This window comes from Macrobrachium rosenbergii, chromosome 55 (assembly GCF_040412425.1).
Source record: "Macrobrachium rosenbergii isolate ZJJX-2024 chromosome 55, ASM4041242v1, whole genome shotgun sequence".
NCBI lineage: Eukaryota > Metazoa > Arthropoda > Malacostraca > Decapoda > Palaemonidae > Macrobrachium > Macrobrachium rosenbergii.
In genome coordinates this window covers 18,791,987-18,819,576 of record NC_089795.1, presented here as the reverse complement: position 1 = coordinate 18,819,576, position 27,590 = coordinate 18,791,987, and the positions used below count along the sequence as shown (strand labels likewise).

At 38.1% G+C, this 27,590-nt stretch overlaps 1 protein-coding gene across 1 annotated transcript in view; it reads right to left on the bottom strand.

The window, feature by feature from the left end:
- The window catches only part of mei-41 (meiotic 41), a 593,070-nt gene that overhangs the window by 494,729 nt on the left and 70,751 nt on the right, over nt 1-27,590 (bottom strand). Inside the window, exons 5-7 of the mRNA XM_067099620.1 lie at nt 18,706-18,854; nt 15,614-15,784; nt 4,190-4,463 (exon numbers count right to left, since the gene is read on the bottom strand). Coding sequence (XP_066955721.1) covers nt 4,190-4,463; nt 15,614-15,784; nt 18,706-18,854 — 594 coding nt within the window. The remainder of the gene's footprint in view (nt 1-4,189; nt 4,464-15,613; nt 15,785-18,705; nt 18,855-27,590) is intronic.

Below are 27,590 nucleotides of genomic sequence, written 5' to 3'. Positions count from 1 at the left end.
TGGTCTACAGACCATTTACATTCCATTGTATAATATAGTTACTGAAAATATTATGTTAAAGCGATTGAGTTTTGCCTTTTTCATCGTATTATCAACTTAGATGTTTCTAACAATTTACTCACGACATTTATTTGTTTTTCTTTACAATATATTAAGTGCTCAATGCACAAGCAACCTTTTCATGGGTGTTCAAATCATTGGTTTCTTTTTTTCTATATTTCATAAAATTTCCTATAATGTTTGTTAAACTATATTTTGTTATATTTTTTCTTATAATGTGTGTTAAACTATCTTTTGTTATGTTTTTGTTCTTACTGCACAATTCAATGAAAGTGTAATTACACCCACATGTGTTATCCTGTATATTTCTTGATATAAACATTCTTATCTATGGTATGGTTCTCTTCTACTTCTTCAGCGTTATGGATATCTGCTTTCATAGTTATTATTATTATTTGAGGAGATAAAAGTATATTCTTAGCTTGTTTTTGTGTTCTTTCTTCATATCTTTTGTCCTTGGTTTAAACGATGTTTCTCTAATAATGCTTGGTTTCTTCATTTTGGGTGGTGTTCTCTCCAATGGTCTCTTTTTATCTTTAATTTCAGGTCCATCACAACTTTCCTCTGCTACTTCTGTACAGGCAGTCCCCGGTTATTGGCGGGGATTCTGTTTATGAGGGTGTGATGATAACCAAAAATCGCCGCTAACCGAAAATCGGCGATTTTCGGTTATCGGCGCCTCTGTTAGGTATGTATCGGCGCTAATACCCAATTATCAGCGCCGATAAGCAGAAATCAGCAATTTTTGGAGCCAGACAAGTGCCATAAAACTGGATTGCCATTAACCGAGCCCGCCGTTAACTGGGGACTGCCTAGTATCTTCTCCTGTCCCTATTTGCATTAATATTTCATATGAATATGAAAAAATATCCACATCATTTGCACCAGTTTCATGATTCTTTACCATTTTAATTTTTCTATATAAAGTATTTATTTCTTCTTGATTTATTTTTTTTTTGTTTTGTTACTTCTATATGTATGTGTTTTTGTTTCATTATTGGTTCTTGTTATTGAAGAATATATGTATGTTTCTTAGCCAGATCTTGATTTCCTCTCACTTTCAATTCCAATTTAGCCTCTTTATAGACATCGATGTTCTTGCTCCTAATAATTTCAACCCTAAGCTTTCTTGTAATAATTTCAACTCTGTATTGTATATAATACATGCATTCTATGGACTTTACACGATGATCTTGCCCACAGTTTACACACTTTGCTTCACTGTACAGGCAGTCCAAGGTCATCGACAGCCTCGATTATCGGTGATCCAATTTTACAGTGCTTGTCTAGCAACAAAAATCGGCGATTTTCAGCGCCAATATGCGCAGATTTCTGCTTATCAACGCCGATAATCTGGTACTGGCACTGATACATAGCTATCAGAGGCACCGATCTCCGGTTATTGTCGCCGATAAGCGGTAAAAATCACTGATCTTCGGTTATCAGCAATTTTAGCTTATCGTCACGCCGTAGAAACGGATCCCCTCCGATAACTGGGGACTGCCTGTACTTCCTTTGTGTGGCATGTTCGTCAGATCCACATTTTTGCACCTACTGTACATGTTCATTTTGACACTATTTCTTTGTATGCCCATATTTACTACAATTTTGACACTGTAGAGGCTTTGGGACATATGGTCTTATTTCCCTGTTTTGGCCTAAAATTTTTATTTTTTGGGATAGATCTTGACCTTCAAATCTTATTTTTGCAATTTTGTATATTTGTTTATTGTTTTGTTTAATTGTTGCATTATATACTTCACAAATCCTGGACCTTGGGACATTACTGTTTAAGAGTCCAATAGCAAACACTTCTTGATCGGTTCGTTATTATTTTCAGGAAGTAAAATGGTACCCTGAACGCTGTTCTTAGTATCATGTTTTTCATTTTTACATTTATATTGTCTATATTTTTTTAAAGACAAATAGTCTTCAAGCTGAATTTTGTTGTGGCTTCTATAAGCCATGTCTTTTATTTGTCTGAATGACATTTCTGTTACTGAATGACTATTTAATTAATAATTTTCTAATTTTAGTGCAGAAATTTTTTGGTCAGTTTCCAAGATGAGAAACCGTGACCAACTTCCACTCCCAAAGAGAGTGTCGAAGTGAATCTAGGTTGTGTCATGACGGTATTTACTCTTTTTGGGTTTATTATATGGTATTAAGGTTTTAATACCACTTTGACTTTTGTAAGCTGAGCTTTCCTTGGAACAGTCCATTACCATGCCAGAAGTCGTAGGGAGGTTAGAATTCAAAAGTTGAATAATATCAATTTCATTCAGGATGAGGTCCCTCTCTCAAGGGAGGTCCAACAGGGATAGAAGCAGTACTATTACCCACAGTGGTAACTGCCCTGAGATCCTCACCTGGATATAACCATACCCTCAGTGCCTTAGGGATCATCAGTCCATCAAGATCGGACCCAACACTGAGGGCATCGTTTAACATAAAAATTTCCCCTCGCTCAAACAAGGGTTCTCTAGTTCTATGGGTGGAGCAGCATGCCGTCCAACTCCACCCTCCTTCAAAGTTGCAAGAGCAGTGACTTCCATAATTCAATAGCATGCAAAGGTTGTCAATGAAAGAGGAAGGAGGAAAGGGGAAAATTTATAGGAGGAGGAGTAAAATAGTTGTAGGTCCCAGTGTTTGGTAGAATCCATAGCAGAGAGAGAGAGGTGTAAAGGAGCATACACTCCCTGCAGTGGATCCCTAAGCCCCTCACCTTGCCAAGGGGTTGAGATCAGGGGGTACTGAAGGACACTGTATTTAGCAGCACATAACAAGGTTGCTTATATGGGTTTGGGGTGTCTACATAATTTTTTAAAAGGGCCTTTTTGCTTCATATTATTTTTCTATTTATGCTGAGAGTCTTGGAACAAATTAATGATAAAGGGGCAGTATTATTGTGATGGGTTTACTATAATGAACATCATATGCATAGCTTATCAGAAAGGAATATTTATAGTGGTTATTCGTATTTCTTAGTATCTATTGCTTTCTATGAAAAAAATTTATTTTTGCATCATAGAAAAGCAACAATGGGGCTCTGATATTCATGAAAATATTAAACAACCTACTGCTGACTGCTTAAATGTACCCTCAGCAGGTTGAAGATGTATGAAAACATTACCTGTACAAGAGCTTTATCTACCTCTTCTACTTTTAAACATAACCTAGATGTTGACAGTTCTGTTAGTGGGTTTGTATAGAGGCCATAGCCTAGATGCTGATACAGTTTTCCTAGCATGTTCCTAGAGAGGCCTTAACCTCGATTTTGACCGTTTTGATGGTGACTTTATAGAGAATAAACAATGTTCATGAATTTTTTATCAAGATGATAACCCACAATTTTTATCTCAGGGAGATACCCCAAAAATGGTTATACTCGGGTCCTCTGGCAGTAGTGGTACATTTCCTCCCAGTTTCTGGGGAGGATTAGGGTTCTTAGCCCTCTCATATTCACATTATGGTATCCCAGACAACTTAAAATTTCAGATTATCTACCTCTATGTCACACAAAATAGGTAAGCCCTTTCATCTTTTACAATGGTCTCTCTTGAGAACGCCACAGGCAATAACGGCTTCCAATCCAAAACAGTCCTTTACAGGAATGCAGAGAAAGATAAACATAATATATAATATATACTATTAATGCTCAGGGTAAAGCCTTACAGACACAGCTCTTTGAATTCTGTAATAATGGGTTATGATGCTGTTTCAACATAATTTAAGACTTTGACACCTTGTTTTCCCACCTTTAAATGAGATTTGGGCAATAATGATACAGTACTAGGCTTCTTCTGAAAGAAATGTAACATTTTAAAATTGAATTTTAAACCCATTATTAAACACAAAATTTTCCCTCCTAACCCTGCAGTCATACTGTCAAAGGTTACAACTGCATGAAGAATGTTATTATCAATTGGGAACTAAAGGATTAAAGGATTAAAGGCAGTACAGCAGAGTGCCCACATACAACAGTTCTTTTAATTTGGAGAACCTTTGTTTGAGAATGTTTCATGATAAATGGAATGGCAATATGTGTAATGGGTTTGTATGCAAAAATAATTTATAAAAATGACATTCATGCTTTCAAAAACATAAACAAATAAATTTTACTGCTTACCTGACATGTTTTCCAGAGTCCCTGGTACTTGGAGACTTTTTGACAACTTTAAAATCAACTCTTCTTGGAAGACCTTCAGCAAAGATGGAAGACAGGGTTTTAGGCACTGTATTACATTTGCAAGAGAAAGTTCAAAAGATGGAGTATCATCATTTTCAATTTCCATCTGACAATCATTAGCACTACTTTCAGTGGATCCAGTATCTTTGACTTTAATCCTTGACACTGCCAAAACATAAGCTCCCTCTACACACTGTAGCATATAGTCAAGTCTCTGAAAATAGATGCATACATTGTATAATACAAATACAGTATAGCATATATTCAATACAAATATCCATGAATGCAGAAAACACTAAAACTTTATAACAGAAAGGAATATTACTCTAAAGAAAAAATTCTCTTGCCTTAACAGTTCAGAATACCTTTACCTGTCAGGCCAGATAAAGTAGCCAGTTCAAATTCAATGTAAACATAATAGAAACTAATACTGTACTAGTTATTCAGTCATACTGATTTGCCCTGAAAATCTGGGTAGCATCAGACACACTTGTTACACATTCCCTCTACTAGTCTTGCTACTAGACATATTTTCATAATAAAATTAAGTTTCATATATACTTACCAAGTAATTACATAGCTATAGTTTATAACTCGCGTGACAGCTTTATTTAAAAAAATCACGGTAGCACTTCGATAGTTTAGTGTAGGTGACAAGCCCTGCCCACTAACGGGAGTACTGGAAACGACTTAGCAGAAAACCTCATTCTGTTTGTGCCCTTATGTCCATGAGAGGGAAGGAGGGAGGACTCCGATTATGTAATTACTTGGTAAGTATATATGAACTTAATTTTATCATGAAAATATCATTTTCATATTAGTAACTTACAAGTAATTACATAGCTGAACCCCACATTGAATGGGGATGGGATACATGGACATACTCTACTCCAAAACATTAATGCATGGTAATGACTTTGAAACAGAAAAATTGCTAGCGTTGAAACAATGTTTGTCCTTTCCTTATGTGGTAAGACAGCTAATGCAAGTGAATACTGCCTTTGGTTGGTGCTCATCTTAACCTGTAGTGGTATGGCGGTAAAGCCATGGGGCGCCTCTACTTAAATGGGAGCTTTGCAGCTAAGGATAGGACCAATGGCTTGCAAAAAATATATAGGTGCCCTTGCCCTTGGCACAGTACCAATATAAAAAACAACCAGACAAAGCTGTCACCTACATTGAAAAATACCACAACCCATCCACTGACACAGGTAAGGTTTCTCCGAGAAGAGGAATGAAGGGGTTCAAAAGAGGGACCTGTCAGCCACTTCAACACTATGTCCAGGTTCCAGGAGACTAGATCTTCCTTTCTTTGCTAGAAGTATCAAAGGACTTGATGAAGTCGTTAAAATCTGGGATTGACACAAGATTTAGGACCACTGTGTTTAAACACTGAGCTAAACACAGCTTGACACCCCTTAATGGTGGACGACGAGAGATTCCCAGATCTCCTCGGACAAAGCAGGAAATCCTCAATTTGGGTCACAGATGTCTTAGAGGAAGAGAGGTTGAGTCTAAGACACCAGCTTCAGAAAATCCCCCACTTAGCCTGGAAGACGCAGCTAGGAAAATGAAGCCTGCGTCTTGCAATAGCTTGTGCAATGCATCTTGAAAACCCTTACGCTCTGACAAGCTTCCGGACAGTCTGGAGCCTGTCAGGGCATGAGCAGACAACATTTTGGTATCTCTTAAAGTGAGGTTGTCTGAGTAGACACTGTTTTTTTGGGGAAGGAGTCTCAGAAAGTCAACCTACAACTGTAGCAGGTCCTGGAACCATTCTTTCATGGGCCAGAATGGGGTTAGATCCGGAGCCTGAAAACAAGAGAGAGGAAGGTGATGGTTCCTGGAGGTGGCAAACAGGTCCAATGTTGGCCTGCCCCTCGCAGATTCCAATAGACCAGGGGATCCAAGGTGGGAAGGACCTACTTTTCGAAGGCTCAGTTCGTCTGCCAGAATATTTAGCTTGCCCTGAATAAATAGAGTGATTTAATCTGTCCACTGTAGAAGGTCTCTTGCTGTCTGGAAGAGAGAAATTGAGTGAGTGCCACCTCACTTTTGTATGTACATTGTTGTGAACTAGGGTTGAGAAGCACTAGAGCTTTAAGTGAATTGCTTGCAGCTCTCTGAAGTTGGTGTGAAGGTTCTGTTCTTCTGGCGACCAAGTCCTGGAAACTTCCCAGTTCCCCAAAAGGACTCCCCAACCTAGAACCGAGGAGTCTGAATAGAAGTCCAGCTCTGGGCTCAGAGGATGAAAGGCTTTCCTTCCAAAAGTCTTCGTTTGAACTGGCCCCATTGCCGGTCTGACTTGATCTCCAGGTTTACCAAAAAAGCATAGGTGTCCGGCAGTGTTTCCCTGTCCAGTTGGCCTTGAGGAAGAATGCAAAACTCTCATAAGAAGCTTGCCTAACTTGGCGAACGTCTTAATGAACAACAGAGTCACCAGTAGGCTCATCCAATGACAGGCCGAGCAAGACGAGGGGGTTAGAAACCTGTGGACTGTCTGAAGGCGACTGGCGATTCTCTTGGCAGACAGAAAAGCCAGAAAAGTCAGAGTTGAGACTCATCCCCAAATAGAGGAACTCTTGTGACGGGGCCGACTGGGGCTTCTGAAGGTGGATGATAATTCCCAGTTCCTGAGAGAGGTGATGTTCAAGTCCTTCGTGCACTTTTCCCTATAGGGGATCGAAGAAGCAAGTCATCCAGATATAGTCTGATGTTTATACCTATTAAATAAAGTCATTTTGCTAGAGAAGTGAGGACTCAAGTGAACATTTGGGGTACCGTAGGGAGACTGAAGCAAAGAGCCTGAAACTGGAAGATTCAGCTGGTGCCGGGTGCTCCAAGAGGAGACAGGCATTTAGACGCTGACGTGGAGTGCCTGAGAGTGTCCTGGAAGACGAATCTTAGATACTTCCTGAAGTCTGGATGGATGGGGAAGTGGAAGCATGCATCATGCATGTCCAAGGATATCATTCAACTGCCCTGGTGAATGGAGGAAAGGACCGACTGGTTTGTCTCCATGTGAACTTCGTCTGCTGGACAAAGAGATTGAGGGTGCTCATGTTGAGGACTGGTCTCCAAAACCTGATGATTTGGGGACCACAAACAAATGATAGTAGAAACCCTCTGAGTTGATGCCCTCGACGTCTTCTGTGACTCTCTTTTGAAGGAGAGAAGAGACCTCATCCAAAAGGGCCAAATGTTTTCCCAAGTCTCTGAGTAGGCCGTCAAAACGATGGGAGAAAGGACTAAAGAGGGGTTCTCCATGAACAGAACGGAGAAACCCTCCCTCAGAACCCTGAAAGTCCATTGTTCTGTCTCTCTGATACTCCATTTCTCCCAAAACTCTCGAGAAGACTGGCTCCAACTTATGCATGGAGGACTTCTTCCTCATTTCTTGGGCAAGAACTTGAGCTCCTCCTGATAGTTCTGGCTGAGAAGCAGACATTGGAGCAGGTCCTAGACTGGACTTGGCTTACTCCCATGAAAGGGATGTAACTGGAGAGAAGAGACAGTTTTAGGAACAAACGCGGACGAATCCTTGGGGCGTTTGGAAGAATGCGCCAGAGGATCCTAAGTCAACTTCTATGGAGGTCTGAGTGACTCCTTTAGTGGAACGGGAGCACCAAAAATCTATTTTCTTCAAAACCCCCCAAGAGAAATGAGCCGCAAGTTTACAAGAGTCATCTCTGATGGTCTTGTCTGCATGAGAAAGGACTCCTAGCCAGTCCGAGGTGAAGTCTCTAACTAAGCCATTGCAATCTTCAATCTTCTTGGCTAGCACTCTCACCATCCAGTCCAAGAAACTGATAGCTTCAAACAACTCAAAGAGGTCTTTGACAAGGAAGTCAAGTTCTGCCAATGAAAAACAAATTTTCACCAACGAAAACGGCAAGCGTCAGGAAGGAGCTTCCCGTGTCATAGGAAAGAAACCTCCTACGAATTAAGCACGAGGGAGTTAAGGCGAAAGATGCCTTACCTTGCTCCCTCTTAGCAGAAAAACAAACTTAATCTCCTTGAGTGCCTTCCTAGAAGACGAGGAAAGCACCAATGTGGGGAGCCTAGGTCTCTTATCTGGATGGCTCCCCATCAGGAAGGTCGAGGTAGGCGAGACCAGGGCTAGCTGAAGCCAAAAACTGGTAGGAAAGCTCACCCCATAAATACTGAAGGAGAGCTAATTTGGCTGAGATCCACAGTCAGAGGCACTTGGGAGCTGGCTCCTGGCGCTCGGAAACTGGTGACAGACTCTTAAATGGAGCAAGAGCAGGCTCGTCAGGGTCCACAGGTGAAGGTCTGACTGGAAGAGGTGAAGGAGACTGCAGTCTCTGGGAAGATGAAGCCGATGACACTCGTGAGTGGGCGCTGGACGCTTGGGAGCTGGTGCCAGGTACTCAGAGAGCAGCATGGAACATCTGGAAGTCGGGTGCTTGGGTGCCAGGTGTGGGCACTCGGACTGCAAAGAGAATGCTTGTACTTCTTAACAGGCACTGGACTCCCCATTGGATCGGGACTCTGATCAAGGCTTGCGGAAGAGCTTAAAAGGACGGGAAGAGTCCAGGCAACGTCTAGGGTGCTTCCTGTCCACCCCTCTATCATCAGATGAGCCTGAGGACAAGCCATGCACATCCCTGGACAAGCCTTTCCAATGGCTGTCTACCAACACCTGGGACTGTACAATAGATGAAGCTGAGGTGGCAACAACCCATGGGCAAACCCCTCACCCTCCACTGGACTTTTGGTATCTCTTCTCCCAGGGTTGGGGGAGCAGGACAGTGACCTCAGTCTAGGATAACCAATGGGACGAGTAGCCACCTCCGCCACTTGCACAACACCATCACTTGTCACTCTGTGGGAAGTGGCGCTGTCTGAATACGTTTTCCCATAAACGCCTTCAGTGATGCACCGAACTCTGCCACTGTATTCACTAGTAGGATAATTTTCCTGTCAAACCTAGAATCTAGACTGACAATGGCACTGGGTTTGGAAGCAAGGGAGCCAGGTGCGGGAGTAGGTGGATCAAAAGTAGGAGGCTTAGTAGTATGAAAAAAAAGGAAGAGGAGAAGAAGGAATAGCAGAGCTATCTTCTAACCTAGCCTAGGGTAGAATATTAGGCTAAGGGAAGCCGCTTTCCTTTTCTATCCCTCTCTAACTTGTCTAGTTGAGATCTAAGTTCCTTTCACTCTTACTAATCATACATTTAGCACAAGTTTTCTTCCTACTATATTTCTGCCCACTACATTTACTGCAAATTGTATGAGAATCATGTGAAGATTTGATTAATCTGGCTTTGGAACTTTTGCTACATCAGTGAAACTAGGTGAACTTGAATCAGACATAATAATAACCACAGAACTGGAAAAAATTATCCTGAAAGCTATTACAGCTTGAAGGCTACTCAAATAAGCAATACTATGTCACCAAAGTCCAGCCATACAACCAAAAATCTGTATACAAAAGCTGCAGCAAGCCCCTGATGATACTCAAGAGCGTGGCAGAAACAGAATGTTTTCTGATAAGTCGTTTCTAGTACTTCCGTTAGTGGGCGGGCCTTGTCACCTACACTAAACTATTGAAGTACTACCGCAATTTTTTAAATAAAGGCTGCCACACAAACTAGAAACTGTAGCTATGTAATCACTTAGTAAGTTACCTACATGAAAAAAACAAATTTATGGCGAAAGAAGAACCTGTCATTTGGCTCTGTTTACCATGCCTCTTTGCTATTCCAACCTTAGAAAAGATAAAAATCATTATCAGTGCCCTTTTCCTTGTACTCATGCTTTGGTAAAAGATATTAACCCTCTAACGCTGAGCCTCTATTTACAAAAACGTCTCCCTTATGCCGGCGGCGTTCGGGAGTTAGCGCCGAAGCGGAAAAAAGTTTTTTCAAAAAATCACAATAGGCTTAGTTTTCAAGATTAAGAGTTCATTTTTGTCTCCTTTTTTTGCCATTGCCTGAAGTTTAGTATGCAACCATCAGAAATGAAAAAAATATCATTATCATATATAAGTATTGAAATATATGACAGCACGAAAAAAAATTTTCATATATAATTTTATACAAATCGCGCTGTGAGCAAAACGGTTAAAGCTAACGGGTTATTTTTTTTTCTTTGTATTATACTCTAAATTACGATGATTTTGGTATATAACAAATTGTAAAACGATCAAAGCAACACAGAAAATATTATCACAAAATGATGCATGAATTAAATAACGCACGGACGTAAAAATGTTTTTCAAAAATTCACCATAAATCGAAATATTGTGCTAGAGACTTCCCGTTTGTTGAAATATGGAGCTAATTGATTGAATATTACTAGACTGTAAGTGTTTTAGCTTACAATTGCAGTTTTCAACCATTTCGGTCGAGTTAAAGTTGACCAAAAGTCGAATTTTTCTATTTATCGTGATTTATATGAAAATATTTCAAAACTGATAAAAGCTACAACCATGAGTTATTTTCTGTTGTATTGTACATGAAATTGCGCACATTTTCATATATAAAAACTTTATGTAACGACTAATATAAAACGGTGCAAACATTACGACAACGTGACGAAAGAATTTCTGAGATGTTGGCGAGTTACGCGGACGTGGAAAATGTTTTTCAAAAATTCACCATAAATCGAAATATTGTGCTAGACTTCGCACAATGAAGGTAAATGATTGAATATTACTGTATGATTTTAGTTTGTGTTTTTCGACCATTTCGAAGTTAAAGTTGACTGAAGGTTGAAATTTTGGCAGTTATCGTGATTTATGTGAAAATATTTCAAAAGTGATAAAACAACCATGTTTTTCTGTTGTATTCTAGAAATTTTCATATATAAAAGTTTATGTAACGACTAATGTAAAACAATGCAAACATTACGACAATGTGACAAAAGAATTTCTGAGATGTTCTTTACCAGTTTTTTTTAGTTCACCATAAATCGAAAGAGACTTCCAGTTTGTTGCAAAATGAAGGTACATGATTGAATATTACTAGAATGTAAGAGTTTTAGCTTACAATTGTGTTTTTACCATTTCGGTCGAGTTAAAGTTGACCAAAGGTTGAAATTTTGGCAGTTATCATGATTTATATGAAAATATTTCAAAACTGATAAAAGCTACAACCATGACTTATTTTCTGTTGTACTTTACATGAAATTGCGCACATTTCCATATATAAAACTTTATGTAACGACTAATATAAAACGGTGCAAACATTACAACAACGTGATAAAAGAATTTCTGGCGCGGACGTAAGGAAAAAGTTTTTTTCAAAAATTCACCATAAATCGAAATATTGTGCTAGAGACTTCCAATTTGTTGGAAAATGAAGGTAAATGATTGAATATTACTAGAATGTAAGATTTTTAGCTTACAATTGCATTTTTTTACCATTTCGGTCGAGTCAAAGTTAACCAAAGGTTGAAATTCTGACAGTTATCGTGGTTTACTGTATATGAAAATATTTCCAAACTGATAAAAGCTACAACCATGGGTTGTATTTTGCTGTATTTTACATGAAATTGCACACATTTTCATATATAAAACTTTATATGTAATGGCTAATATAAAACAGTGCAAAAATTACGACAAAATGACGAAAGAATTTCTGAAATTTTCGGCCGAGTTACCACGTGGGCGTAAGAAAAAGTTTTTTTCAAAAATTCACCATAAATCGAAATATTATGCTAGAGACTTCCAATTTGTTGCAAAATGAAGGTAAATGATTGAATATTACTAGAATGTAAGAGTTTTAGCTTACAATTGCGTTTTTTTACCATTTCGGTCGAGTCAAAGTTGACCGAAGGTTGAAATTTTTTGTAGTCGACATACGGTACGTCCACTCGGCACCCAACAGACAATTTTAGTCGACGTATGATACGTCCAGTCGGCGTTTAAGGGTTAAGGTCCCTTGGAATTCGATTCACACGCAAATTCTACATTTTACACTGATTACTTAACATATCCTTGCCTTGCAGGATGAGGGTACAGTATAACTGTCAAAAGGGTCCTACACACCAAACCAACCACCAAAACCTTTTAATTGTTTTTTTTCTGCACATACTATTTGAACTGCTCCTCTATAACTTGAGGGTAAATGAAAGGCCATTTTGTTGCTAAAACTTTGGCTCAAGATTTTAGAATACGATATGAATTTTGTCATCAACTGGAACCTGCAAAATGTGCTTGACTGTTGGTGTCAAAGAATCCCAACATCCCGTTCACCAAGTACAGTATTTGGCCATCCAAGGGCCTAAACAGCTTACTGTTCACAGCCAATGAAAAAGTGAATGTTGTTAACTGTGTTTTTGTTAAAATAGAAGGTATTTTAATAACTCTTATGCCAACATGCAGCTCAATGCCTCAACATGTCATTACCTTGGAGTGATTCCAAAACGTATGTAATGAGCTACTGTATCTACTTTAACTCCACCAAGATGTGATAATGCTTTTCATTATTCACTTTCTTTTGCTGAGGCTGATTCTACTAGCAGCTTTCCCCAACCTCCAGATGCCATCTTAGGCTCTTGGCCACGACACTTCACAATGTCTGTGTTCAAGTTAAAATTGTCACAATTATAATTTAATCTTCCAGATTAAAAATCAAATGCATATCATGAGGGGTTTCAAATATCCCTGGTCCCATTTCACATACATTTGTGGTGAACTTCCCTTTGCTCTGTGCTGGAGTAAGTGTCCCAGTGTACCCACATAGGTTTCCTAGTGTAGTTACAAACACAGGTTGTCAGAGGAGGATGCAGAGGTTGTCATCTGTGCCAGAGGGGTATCAAACAGTCCAAGGGTACTTCATTCTTTGTTACTAATCATGAAGAATGAAGTGAGGGAAAAAATTAATAAATACACATGAAAATTTTAAAAAGATATCATCAGCCTTTCATTGAGTTTAGTCTTCTGCTACTGGCACCGACAAGAGCTGACTCCCAAATGCCCACTTTCTACTTTACCCTACATGGGATTTCACCAACACAATTAGGGTGGCTCAAGTGTAAGCCAAACCTGCTTGTTGGGGCTGAGGGTATTACAAGAATGCAATCATCCCCACCCTAATCATATTACAGTAATCGGTAAACCAGACAGAATGCAAAGAGTCCTATCCCCAGAACCAGACAACTCGTGGAATCCATGGGGCAGCTCTGCAGGATAGTTCTGCCCTGGAGGTATCAATGTGAATAATGTCACTGATATTCCCAAGGTCCATACATAATCATTTAGTTGATGGATCCTACCACAACTCCCACTGTTGGCTTCAGATATAAACCCCCAGTCCCAGCTATAACTTTTCCTGTTTATTAGGTCAAATAAATTTTATTCAAAGTGGAAAATTCCACAAGACTTAACCCAAATTATTAACTAACAATATATAAGAATCTTGGACTCTAGCCCAGGAACAAATTCCAGGGGTTCAAGAGCCCCCCCTCACAACTCCAAGGTGGTCCCAAGTCTAGGGGTACTTTTTAGTATATCATGCAAATACTGTACACACACACACACAAACACATAGAGTATTGTACTGCATTAATTGATGTCCATGAAAAAATCCATAAAGGGGAGAGAGAGAGAGAGAGGGGGCTCACAATAAGTGTGTACGTACATATTGTTTCCTAGTATAATGCACAGAGGAAAACATTGGTTGCCTGTATGCATTTGTTCACGATCCACCCTCACAGGTACAACCAGCAAAGCATTGATCAATGTAAGTGCATTCGTTTGTTCACAAGCCAACTAACAGGCAAAAACAGGAAACCCTTGGTCATGTGCATGCATCTGTTCATTCAACCTTTGGTACCTCAATGCCTTTAGCATACTTAGTGGGTTATCCAATAAGGACCATAGGCCATCCGTTGGGTGCACTTAGGCCAAAGTCTGCTAACTATCATAATTCCAAGATCTCTCTGGTGAGTACTAGATACGTTTATTATTTTTATCAGACTTGGGCAAGTCCATTAAGTAAAAAAATCACCAACTTATTTGTAATTTGGTAACCTCATGAATGATAAGATCTTCTGAGTTTTCATTAAATCACTTGTTATTCCATGTGGCCCTGGACATTCCAATTTTTCCATTTTAATTTTTCTGTTTAGTCTTTTTTTATATTGAGCAAATTTTACATTTTTTCCATCTTTCCTCGGCCACTCTGCTATCCTGGATAGTTACTTCTTTCCCTGTGATTATATGGGCCTGGACATGGCTTCTGGCATCTACTTGCTTCCAGTCCTCTTGTACCTCTGATTTTCCAGTCCTCTTGTACCTCTGATCTCAAATTGCAGCTATGTCCACTTAAGTGGGTCTGGAGAAGGCCTCTGGCAATGACATGGGCCTGGCCTGCTATGGCTGTAGTCTTAGACTGTGCTGTGGCTTTGTCCAAACATCATCTGGATATCCATCCACACATGGCCATGGGTTCAATCATGTACAAAGTTGAATCTTCAACATGGCATGGCTCAGGTCTTGGCCACATTCATCAAGGCAGTGTCAATATTAGTTGCATCTCTGGCTGCTGAGCCAACACTGTAGCTAGTTTCACAGCTCCTGATACTGGCACAGCACTGGTTGCTAGGCCACTTTTGTAGCTGAAGTCATGGTACTGATCCTGGCAGGAGTCTGATGCCAAGTCACAAGACTGTCGAACAAAATGGCTCTGGACACAGCTCCCAGCATCAGCAAGTGCGTGTTATAGGTCACAGGACTATATATTAATGAATCAATGGATGCAGGTCCAGATTTCTTCCTGCTGACTTGGCTCAGGTCACAGCTTTGCCATCATAGCCAGGAGTCTGATGCCAAGTCACAAGACTGTCGAACAAAATGGCTCTGGACACAGCTCCCAGCATCAGCAAGTGCGTGTTATAGGTCACAGGACTATATATTAATGAATCAATGGATGCAGGTCCTGATTTCTTCCTGCTGACTTGGCTCAGGTCACAGCTTTGCCATCACAACAAACAGTAGTCCTGAGACTGATAACTCTATACAATCAGACCAAAGGGAAAATGTTCAATTACCTTATAGCATCAGAAGGAATGAAATAAATTTCGATAAAAATAATAGTCTCAAAGAGAAATAACAGTAAATTGTACAGTCACCAAGAGAAATAACAGTAAACTGTAAAGTCTCAAAGAGAAATAACAGTAAATTGCCTTTCCAAGCATACACAGTTTATTACTATTTATTTTAGCCACTGCATGGTAAGGCACTGTTATTTTTAAGGTACTGTTATTCTTGAAGGTATGAGTATATACTACTGTCATTTTTGATGGTACAGTATATTAGTAATCGTAACTATTCTGTAACAGAATGTAATATTTAGTCAAATATATATTTCAAACCTAACTTTTTTTTCATACTCACCAATGAGTCTCTAGGTAGACCACAAGCATCTAAAAATGAAGACAAAGCTATCAGTGAAGCAGCTTTCAAGGGCATATCACCTCCTTCAAGACATGTACATAAAAGAAGCCAGGCTTGATTCATTACATTTCGGCAATACTGATGAATGTAGTCTCCCAAATTACCAATAACCTTAAAAGAAAAGAAAAAATTAATTGCAACATATGATAACAAACAAAAAACTATATTAATCACTATCGTAAAAGCCAGGCCTCTTTGCAGCTAAGCCCTGCCCACTACACACCAGTAATTGGCTAGCTCTCAAAAGGGGAACGACGTCACATAATTAACAGTCCATATGATTACCAGCACATTTTGATTCAGTTCGGTAATCTTGAGCTCCATACACAAATAATGATACCACAGATTTGAGTCCTTGGAGTTGTGAAGTCTGCAACTGATATCTCCAATAAAAGATATACAGTATTAAGTTATATAATATTATTATGAAGATCTTGGGTCATTCTGTCTGTGGATCTTTCTTTTTTTTTTCTTTTGACCATGCGCAGCCTAAACACACAAGCATCTTGCTTTTTTCTTTCTAAATTGGTGTTGGCCTACATAAGCAATCCTGCATGTCAAATGTTAATATCACTGTGAGATTAGGCCTACATATCTAACTTATATTTTGAGGCAATGACAGGGCACAGGCCTACATGTCAATTTCTTATATTTTGAGGCAATGACAGGGCATAGGCCTACACATCAATTTCTTATATTTTAAGACAATGACAAGGCATAGGCCTATACATCAATTTCTTATTGTAAATAGTTTTCTATCTGTATCTGTTAGAAATAGAATAACTTTTAGTAGCTCCAACCCCACGATATATAACGTATATGCATACGGTGAAATGTACTTGTATAAGCATGTGCATATACATGTGTATATATGGTGATGGCCACAGTAAATGTAACACCACTTATACCAAAGAGATTAAAAGTAAAATTTCTATGAAAATGAAGTCATAAGATACATAGTGAAAAATTAAAAAATAAATGATAGCTGAAAAATTTATGTATGAGAAGATCCAGACCAGTCTGTGAGTAGCCCGTGAATCTTTTGATTCTGGGGGCATTCTTGTAGATTACCCTGTTGGACTAAAGGAGACATAAGTCAGTAAATTCTCTCTCTCTCTATTTATAAATATCTTGATCACTTTTAATTAACCCAAAGGTGTGGCGCGTCGCTAAAATTGACGCTTTATGTGCTGCGTAAGGACAACGTCGATATTATCGATGCTTTATTTTCAAATATCGCTGTAAAATTAGCCCATCCCCTTAGCTTCGTCTGAGTGACGTCAACAATCTCACCAACCATTCAGCTCACTCTTGAGCATAAAAGATGCCAGATTTCTCTTAATCATAGGTATAAAAATAGCAAAATTATAAACCTTCCTATGTGCATGTATATTTCAAGATCTTTTGCTTGTCATGAGTGAATGTTCTTACAGGTTTGTGAAAGATACTTCCATCCAGATAACATTATGCGGGCAATGTCCGTTACTGATGGAAAAACTTGGGAAAAAACTACTGTGCAAATGCAGCAGCCACTTTAACAGAAAAACGCTGTACCTTACTTCCTTCCTAACTATCCTAATTACCTATCTTCTTCAACTGTGAACCAAAGGGAATCATCCTAATCTAAAAGGCAGTGAATAGAGGAAAATTCAGTTGAGGTGGCACGTGAGAAAAGTCTTGTAGATGTTCAAGATTATGAGAAAAACATTGAATTTAATGACCTGCAGGAACTCTCAAGCAAACTTAAACTTGATAAGTACTGGAAAATTATTCACAACGAGCAGTATCTGTTAATAACCCCTTTTCGTTATCGCCTCATCTTAAAATGGTACTTTCAGTAAGAGTGAATGATGATAAATCCATTCAAGCTTATACTGATGATATCCCTGCACAATAGTTGTTGTGCCTTTGCAAGTGCATGACACATATATTCTGGAAATAATTTTGAGCGAACTACAAAAATTCCACAGGCAAAGTAACACTGCTGTAAGCCCAGCAAAAATAATAACTTTGTTTTGTCATTGTTATCACTCATGAAAGACCAGTCATTCAAGTATTTACTGATCTTGAAATTATTTTGTGACCAATTGCATTACTGACCTTCAATAAAATTTGGTATTCCCCATATCTTTTAATTTCTTCATTGTTGTTATACAACATGTCTCCTCATGCTTATAATTTCATTAGCGATACAAAATGGCAGTATTTCAACGATTAAACGCATTTTCATATAAAAAAAACTTCAGCCCAAAAGTAGAACAACTTGCTAAAAGATATGTTGGAAGTGCAATGAAGAAAAAGAAGCTTTCATCTCTCTAACAAAGTCGTAACATAAACTACTATCGTCAATCGTAATTAAAATTCATTCTCATACGCATCTCTCTCTCTCTTTCTAAGTCTGAATGTATGTATTCAGTAAATGATTAAACTTTTTTATAAATAAAATTGATTCATATTAGAAATACTCATGCAAAAATATTCTAAAACATTTGTTCGTTATCCCAGTTATTGACCCTAGTTGAGATGTCAGTGAGCATAGGCATAGGCCTACTAAGATGGCCATGGTCAGAAGGTGAGCCGGCCTTCTCTCTCAGTGGCCACATTCCCACCCCCCAAAACTCCTTCTCAGCCTGTTTATGAGTGTAAGCAGTGTTACCAACATTTTCCTGAGGCCAACCATTGGAGTGTGGTTTTTTCAAATTTTAAAAAATTTATATACACTGTATCATACATCTTTGGGGCCTTGGTCCCTGGTCCTTGTGTCAGATAATGTCGAGCTCTGCAGACCTTCTCTCAGAATGACCTACAAACACTAAAGCTCACTTCTCTCAACTGGAGAGAGATGGAAGCATTATGGGAGAAAAACACACAATATTCATGTTATGTTAGACATTCAAACAACTGTAAGCAATAAAAATCAAGAGAAAAAAGCCACCTAAAAGTGCAATGAAAATGAGAATAGGAAATTACCATATTTAGAATACTTACCCATCAATCACACTAATCTCTATTAAAAGCCAAAGAACACTTACCTTTACTATATTTGTCAGAATATTATCTAGTTGATCATTGTCCATGAAACTGATACTTTTTGGTTTAGGATGAGCATCAGGACTGTTTATCACTGTAGGAAAACACTGGTATATCACAGTCTCCCCATCAAATAATACTTCTTTGGCTTCTGTAATGAAAATTTTCACAAACATTAGTATTCGATCTTGAAAACACTGAAAAAATTTTATTAAATGACTATAAAACATCAAATCAATGAAATTTTATGCATAACTGGACTCAAAATCAAAAAATAAACAAAAGAACAGGCATTCAAAATGCTAAAAGATGCACAAAAGAACAGAAGTCACTGCTCACAATATGAAACTCAGACTTTACCAGAAACTATATCAGCAAGTATTCATGGATTTTAGCTATTCACCTAGTGTTGCCAAAATGTAGATATGTGGCCCCTGGTGTGGAAGTTTTCATCCACAAGATGATTGGGTGCAGAAGTGGCATCTTCATTTTACAATCTGCCATACCAAGTGTCGAAAAAATGTCCACACTCTTTTTAGGGTTTATTGTGGTCAAATCATATGTTCCTAGAATAACAACTGAATAAAGAACCACCAAAAAATGGTTGTTTATGCGGTAATTTATGAAGCAGTGAAGTCGATCAGGAGATGTCTTGTTGATACATAGAATGCAGACAATAACAGAGTGACAGCTTTAGGTTTTCTGTCTAATTAAGGTAATTTAAATCTACTTAGGATTGTTTTAACAAATGTAAAAAGTGATTGTGATTACTGTAACTTGATAAGGGAAGTTCTCTGCAAAGTGATATTGTAAATGCATTTAATGTTTACAGTCGACCCCCGCCTATTCGCAGTTCAGGATTCGCGGCTTCACCTTTTCGGGGGTTTTTCTGTGGAACTTATCCCCAAATTTTTCGCAAAAAATTGGTAATTCGTGGATTTTTTTTTTTTGAGAAATATTCACTAACTGCTGTATTTTCGTGTTATTTTCAAGGCTAATACATATTTTTTATAAAAATTATTTATTGATTTTCAAATATAAATATTACAGTAAACACGGCAAACTATAAATATATTTTTTTAATGCATATTAACCCTTAAACGCCGACTGGATGTATCATACGTCAACTAAAATTGTCTGTTGGGTGCCGAGTGGATGTACCGTACGCCGACTGTCATGTATGTCTTAACGTAAGTGCAAGACTTGTTATATAACGCCGTCCGTAGACGCGTTCAGTTCAAAGCTGCAGCTAGATGTTGCGTAATGCTGTAGAGTATAAGTGTAATCAGTTGTTGTTGTGTTAGTATCGAATCCGACATACAGGCTTCGATCCTGTGAGTTCTACTTCATATATGTAGAATATAATTCCTTATAGTGTATCGAGCTCCGATGCTCATATGTCTGTTATGATTCCATTGTATATGCTTTTTGTATTTTGTATACATCTGTTACCGCCTTCTTCTCAAATGTAGCAGAGAATAAACACGAGCTGAAAGATATAGCTTTATTATCGCCCTTCATCCTCGGACATCTCTGCGAGAGAATGGGACCAAACCTCAAATACTAAATACATCATATTTACCTTGCAGGTAAGAACGAAGAATTGTAGTATGTGTTATAAATACCAACACATCAGTGGCGATGAGGATGGGATCAAACCTCAAATACTAAATACATCATATTTACCTTGCAGGTAAGAACGAAGAATTGTAGTATGTGTTATAAATACCAACACATCAGTGGCGACGAAGTCGATTCTGAACGCAGCAGACAAATGAAGCCTAGCCTACGCGCCTACAACGCTTCGCCTAACCTTCAAGCCTACAAGACAACGCCTAGCTTTAATGGACGAAGTCTACCCTAAGTCGAAGACAATCTCAATTGGATGCCTTCAACACACTCAAGCCAGCATTCTTGCAGCGCTGCGCCAAGTCGGGAGCGCCAAAAGGACAAATAGGTTGGTTCAGAGTTAAAAAGAGCTCAAGTAGGTCTATGCAAATATAGCCTACACCAGGGTACCAAGTAGGAGTTGTAAGAGTAAACAACGAAATAAGGTGGTTTAGCCTAGATAGAAATTTAGTAGGAATTCATAAACTAGGTTTCACATAGTCTAATATAGCCTAACCTAGGTTCAAAACTATCAATTGTTAGCCTAAGTACAAATGCTTCCAAGTTCCTAGCCTAACCAAAACTTCAAGTACTTAACAGCAAACATGCCGATAGATATCAAAAGTCTAGACTGCTTTAGTATCGGAGAGGATCCTAAATCAGTGGGTACAAAATGGAAACAGTGGATAGGCAGTTTTGAAATTTACCTAGAAGCACTAGGGAAAGTTGATAAAAAACAGCAGAAGGCTTTATTGCTTCATACTGCAGGTAAGGAAGTTCAGGAAGTATACAAAACTTTGAATCTAACAAATGGTTCATTGGAGGACACTATTGAAGGGCTTACAAACTATTTTGCTCCTCAAGTCAATAAATACTTTGAGCGTCACCAGTTCATACTAGCATCACAAGAATCAGGTGAGAAAATAGACACTTTTGTGACAAGGTTAAAAAAATTAGCTGCTACTTGTGAATTTGTTGATATAGAAGAGAGTTAATAGAGAGAATTATAGAAGGAAGTAACTCACAAGAGCTACAAAAGCAATTGCTACAAGTAAAGAAACTAACCTTGCAAAAAGTTCTGGAAATAGCAAGAGCATTAGAAATGGTTAATTATCAATCAAATGTCATTGCAGGTAAGACTCAAAATGACAGCAATAGCCAGGTAAATTGTGTAGCCTATAAAAAGAGTTACCAACATGCAAAGAAAGGGCAAACACATCAATTTGTTAAGCCTAGCCCAGGTATATCCAAGTATAACAAGGGTAAACCAACTGCAAACTCACAGAAAAATCAGAGTCACACAGGCACACAAAACCCTCAAAAGAAGCCATGCTATAGGTGTGGTAGACAAGATCATTATAGTAATGATTGGGATAAGTGTCCAGCATCAGGTCAGACATGCAATAACTGCAAGAGACATGGTCATTTAACAAGTCAGTGTAAATTTGCCAAGCAAAAGACCACTAAACATATTAATAGAACTGTGAATTCAAATGACAGCTCTAGTTCAAATGAAGACAGTGTACATAAGACAACAGAAGTAGAAGAATTTGCATTTCACATAAATTCTGTGAACAAAGATGCACAAGAACGTCTTATGGCTCAAATAGAAATAAATGGGAAACTCACACCCATGCAGATAGATACAGCTGCAGACGTGACAATAATTTCTGAAAAAGTTGCACAAACAATACCTAACCTAGTGATAAGACCTTCGGACAAGGTGCTCAAAAGTTACAATGGTACAAACATAGAAGTAGTAGGTTCATCTCAAGTGAAAGTACAGTATAATAATCAAGAGATAGGCAAGTTACCATTAACAGTAGTCAAAGGTAAAGGACAAACCTTATTGGGTCTAGAGTGGTTAAGATGTATCAAATTAGATTGGCCTAGTATTCTAAGGGTTACAGGTACAAAACAAGAACCAACAGAAGAAATTTCAATAACTAATCTTCTATTAGATTATAAAGAAGTCTTTGAAGACAGAGTAGGTACAGTAAAGAATGCACAAGAAGTCTTAGTTTTGAAGGAGAATGCCACTCCAAGATTTTTTGCTCCAAGACCAGTTCCATATGCATTGAAAACAACTGTGGAAACTGAAATTAGAAGGTTAGGAAACGAAGGTTCTTGGGAAAAGGTAGATTATTCAGATTGGGCTACACCATTAGTTCCGATTGTTAAGGACAATGGTCAAGTTAGGTTATGTGGAGATTACAAGGTAACACTAAATCCACAACTGCAAGTAGCTCAACATCCATTGCCAAATCCCAAAGATATGTTCGCAACTTTGTCAGGATGCTCTGTATTTTCTAAGGTAGATCTAAGACAGGCATTTCAACAGCTTTCTATGGATGAAAATTCCCAAAAGTTATGTACTATAAACACACATTTAGGGCTGTATCGTCCAAAAAGACTTCGATATGGAGTCGCTAGCAGTCCAGCTATATGGCAACAAACAATGGACAAAATATTTGCAGGTATGTCGGGAGTATTCATTTTCATAGATGACATACTAGTAGCTGGTAAAAACAAGAAAGAGCATAGAGAAAGGTTACGTGCAGTTCTGAAGAAACTGAAGGAACATAATATCAAAGTCAACAAGAGTAAATGTATTTTGGAAGTTGACTCAGTAGAATATTTGGGTTTTATTGTAAATGGTAAAGGTATTCATAAGACAAAAGATAAGATAAATGCAGTACAGTCAGCAAAGGTACCAGAAAATGTAAAGGAATTGTAATAATTTTTAGGTTTAGTAACGTTTTATGGAAATTTCATTCAGAACTTAGCAACAATTGCACACCCATTATATAATATGATGAATAAGGATGTTAAATGGAGTTGGACAAATGAATGTCAAAAATCCTTTGAAAGAATCAAAGCAGAAGTGACTTCACCCACATTCCTAGTACATTATCAAATGGATTTGCCAGTAAAGTTGGTTTGTGACGCCTCAAACATAAGTTTACGTGCAGTACTAGCACATGTAATGCCAGATGGTACAGAAAAACCAATTGCTTTTGCCTCTAGAGTATTAAACAAAGCAGAAAGAAACTACTCACAAATCGAAAAGGAAGCATTAGCACTAGTGTATGGAGTAAAGAAGTTCCATATGTATCTCTATGGCATGAAAAAGTTCACGTTAGTTACAGACCACAAACCATTGTTGATAATTTTGGGTCCAAAAGCAAGCTTACCTGCATTAGTAGCTGCAAGACTACAACGTTGGGCAAAAATATTAGCTGCATATGACTATAACACAGAGTATAGACCAACATCAAAGATGGGTAATGCAAACGCTTTGTCGAGATTGCCTGTGGACAAAGCACCAGAAGAACATGATGAAGGTATTCTTCTAATTTCTGCATATAATTTACCTGTTACAGCTAAGGAAATAGCACAAGGTACAAAAAAAGACCCAGTACTCATGAAAGTAGTACAGAGTCTAACAACTGGCAGAGATATTTGTGCAGATGATGTCAATTGTAAACCATACAAAGAGATTTGGAATGAATTGAGTGTCACACAAGATTGTATCCTGAGAGGATCAAGAGTAGTGATTCCAAATGCACTAAGAAGTAGGGTTTTATCAGAAATACACGCAGACCACCAAGGTATAGTGAGATCCAAGTCAATTGCTAGAACTTATGTTTGGTGGCCAGGTGTGGATAGGGACATTGAAAATTTGGTTAATAAGTGTATGAATTGTGCATTGCAGCAACAAAATAATCCTAAACAAACAAGAATGCATCCATGGGAATTACCCCGATACCCATGGCAACATGTGCATATAGATTTTGCAGGTCCATTTTTAGGATACTCATATTTGATATTAGTAGATGCATATAGTAAGTGGCCAGAAGTTATACCAATGCAAACAACATCATCGGTAGTAACTATAAAATCACTCATGCAAATCTTTGCAACGCATGGTTTGCCAGAAAGAATAGTGTCAGACAATGGTCCACAGTTTACTTCACAGGAGTTTAAAGAATTTCTGAATGTGAATGGTATACAACATACATTGTCAGCAACTTACCATCCATCCACAAATGGTGAGGCAGAAAGATTTGTCCAAACCTTCAAACATAATATGAAGTGTAGACAAGCAAACTCTGGTAATGTAACATCTCATATTGCAAAGTTTTTCTTATCCTATAGAACAACCGTACACAGTACTACGGGTGTAACATCGTCATATTTGTTGATGGGGAGGAGGATCAGGAGTAAGTTAGATCTTATGTATCCTAGCTTGCAGAGTCAGTTAGAACAGAAAGGTTATGATCAAGTAAAAAAAACTTCCAGAGGTAAGACATTTCACTTCTTCAAGTTATGTCATGGTAAGGTCATACAATACACCAGAAAAATGGGTGCAAGGAGAAATTGTCAGGAAGATAGGAAATTTACATTATGATGTTAATGTCAGTGGAAAGATTGTAAAACGTCATATTGATCAGTTGCAGTCATTCAGTACAAATAATACAGAAGTACAAGTTTCAAATACCTCAAACTTAAATAACACAGATGTGCAAACTGCTCACCAAGACGTTGAACCTCCAACTGTAAATATAGAGGAAAATCTCGCAACAGCTCAGGACACATCTCCAGTACTCCCTGACCGAATGAATAGAGGAAAACCTCCTGAAATATTAGATTTGTAAGTGTTGAGAAACAGTTCTGTTTCTTAGTCACATGTAAAGGGGGAGGAGACTGTCATGTATGTCTTAACGTAAGTGCAAGACTTGTCATATAACGCCATCCGTAGACGCGTTCAGTTCAAAGCTGCAGCTAGATGTTGCGTAATGCTGTAGAGTATAAGTGTAATCAGTTGTTGTTGTGTTAGTATCGAATCCGACACACAGGCTTCGATCCTGTGAGTTCTACCTCATATATGTAGAATATAATTCCTTATACTGTATCGAGCTCCGATGCTCATATGTCTGTTATGATTCCATTGTATATGCTTTTTGTATTTTGTATACATCTGTTACCGCCTTCTTCTCAAATGTAGCAGAGAATAAACACGAGCTGAAAGATATAGCTTTATTATCGCCCTTCATCCTCGGACATCTGCGACGAGAATGGAACCAAACCTCAAATACTAAATACATCATATTTACCTTGCAGGTAAGAATGAAGAATTGTAGTATGTATTATAAATACCAACACATCAGACTACAAAAAATTTCAACCTTCGGTCAACACTGACTCGACCGAAATGGTAAAAAAACGCAATTGTAGGCTAAAACTCTTACATTCTAGTAATATTCAATCATTTACCTTCATTTTGCAACAAATTGGAAGTCTCTAGCACAATATTTCGATTTATGGTGAATTTTTGAAAAAAAACTTTTTCCTGGAGAGAAACCTAAGCGTGAAAATGACGGGAACCCAATTGGAGGAACCCCGATATGCGGTTCGACAAAAATAATGTGGAGGAACACCGAAACCACCCGCCCAGGAAACGCCACCAGGATGAATTCTAGGGGAATAATGATAAGAAATGTAAACGACAAAGAGAAGCCCCAAACAGAACAAGCTGGGTGGGCGAATCTAGATCGACATGGTTGACGGGGGCGCCACGGCGTCCATAACAACAACCCACGAATAATATTAAGATACGGGTTGAAACAGCCAAACTTATCATAAAAACCCCACAATAAGATGGTACTTAACTTGGTGACGGTAAACTTGCTGGAAGACATGCTGATAAGCAGGAAAAACAGCCAAAAACACGAGCACAAAAAATAATGAGTGCACAAAAATCACGTGCTAGAAATGGAATGAGTTCAGATGGCGCTGGAGTCGCCGCTTGGCGGGCGGGTGAGTGTGGGAGCTGGTACGGCTCCCCGCTCTTCCCGGGGGTTTTGACATGGGGATGTCTATCGAGTGTGGCTCTGTGGTTGTGATTCTTTCACTCACCCTTGGTTATACCGACGTCTTCAATATAGAAGACGCCGATCTGGGGGTAGTAACTCCAGCATTCCTGAAAGCTTTTTCTCTGGTATATTTAGCAATCTTTATACCTAGAAATTCGTGTTAGTATGGAATTTCACCAGGTGACACAGGGCCTCCCTCAGAAATAGATTTTTCCTTTGTCAAAATCCCTTTTTCCTTACGTCTGCGCGGTAACTCAGGCAAAAATTTCAGAAATTCTTTCGTCATTTTGTCATAATTTTTGCACTGTTTTATATTAGCCGTTACATAAAGTTTTATATATGAAAATGTGTGCAATTTCATGTAAAATACAACAAAATACAACCCATGGTTGTAGCTGTTATCAGTTTGGAAATATTTTCATATAAATCACAATAACTGCCAAAATTTCAACCTTCGGTCAACTTTGACTCGACCGAAATGGTCAAAAAACGCAATTGTAAGCTAAAAATCTTACATTCTAGTAATATTCAATCATTTACCTTCATTTTCCAACAAATTGGATGTCTCTAGCACAATATTCGATTTATGGTGAATTTTTGAAAAACTTTTTTTCTTATGTCCGCGCCAGAAATTCTTTTCACACGTTGTCGTAATGTTTGCACCGTTTATATTAGTTGTTACATAAAGTTTTATATATGGAAATGTACAAAATTTCATGTAGAATACAACAGAAAATAACTCATGGTTGTAGCTTTCATCAGTTTTGAAATATTTTCATATAAATCATGATAAATGCCAAAATTTCAACCTTCGGTCAACTTTAACTCGACCGAAATGGTAAAAACGCAATTATAAGCTAAAACTCTTACATTCTAGTAATATTCAATCATGTACCTTCATTTTGCAACAAACTGGAAGTCTCTAGCGCAATATTTCGAATTATGGTGAATTTCTGAAAAAAAAAAAAAAAAAAAAAAAAAAAACTTTTTTTCCTTACATCTGCATCGCTACTGTGACTCGGCCGAACATCACAGAAATTCTTTTCACACGTTGTCGTAATGTTTGCATCGCTTTACATTAGTCATTACATAAACTTTTATATATGAAAATGTGCGCAATTTCATGTAGAATACAACAGAAAATAACTCATGGTTGTAGCTTTTATCAGTTTTGAAATATTTTCACATAAATCACGATAACTGCCAAAATTTCAGCCTTTGGTCAACTTTAACTCGACTGAAATGGTCGAAAAACGCAATTGTAAGCTAAAACTCTTACATTCTAGTAATATTCAATCATTTACCTTCATTTTGCAATAAATTGGACGTCTCTAGCACAATATTTTGATTTATGGTGAATTTTTGAAAAAAACTTTTTCCTTACGTCCGCGCCAGAAATTCTT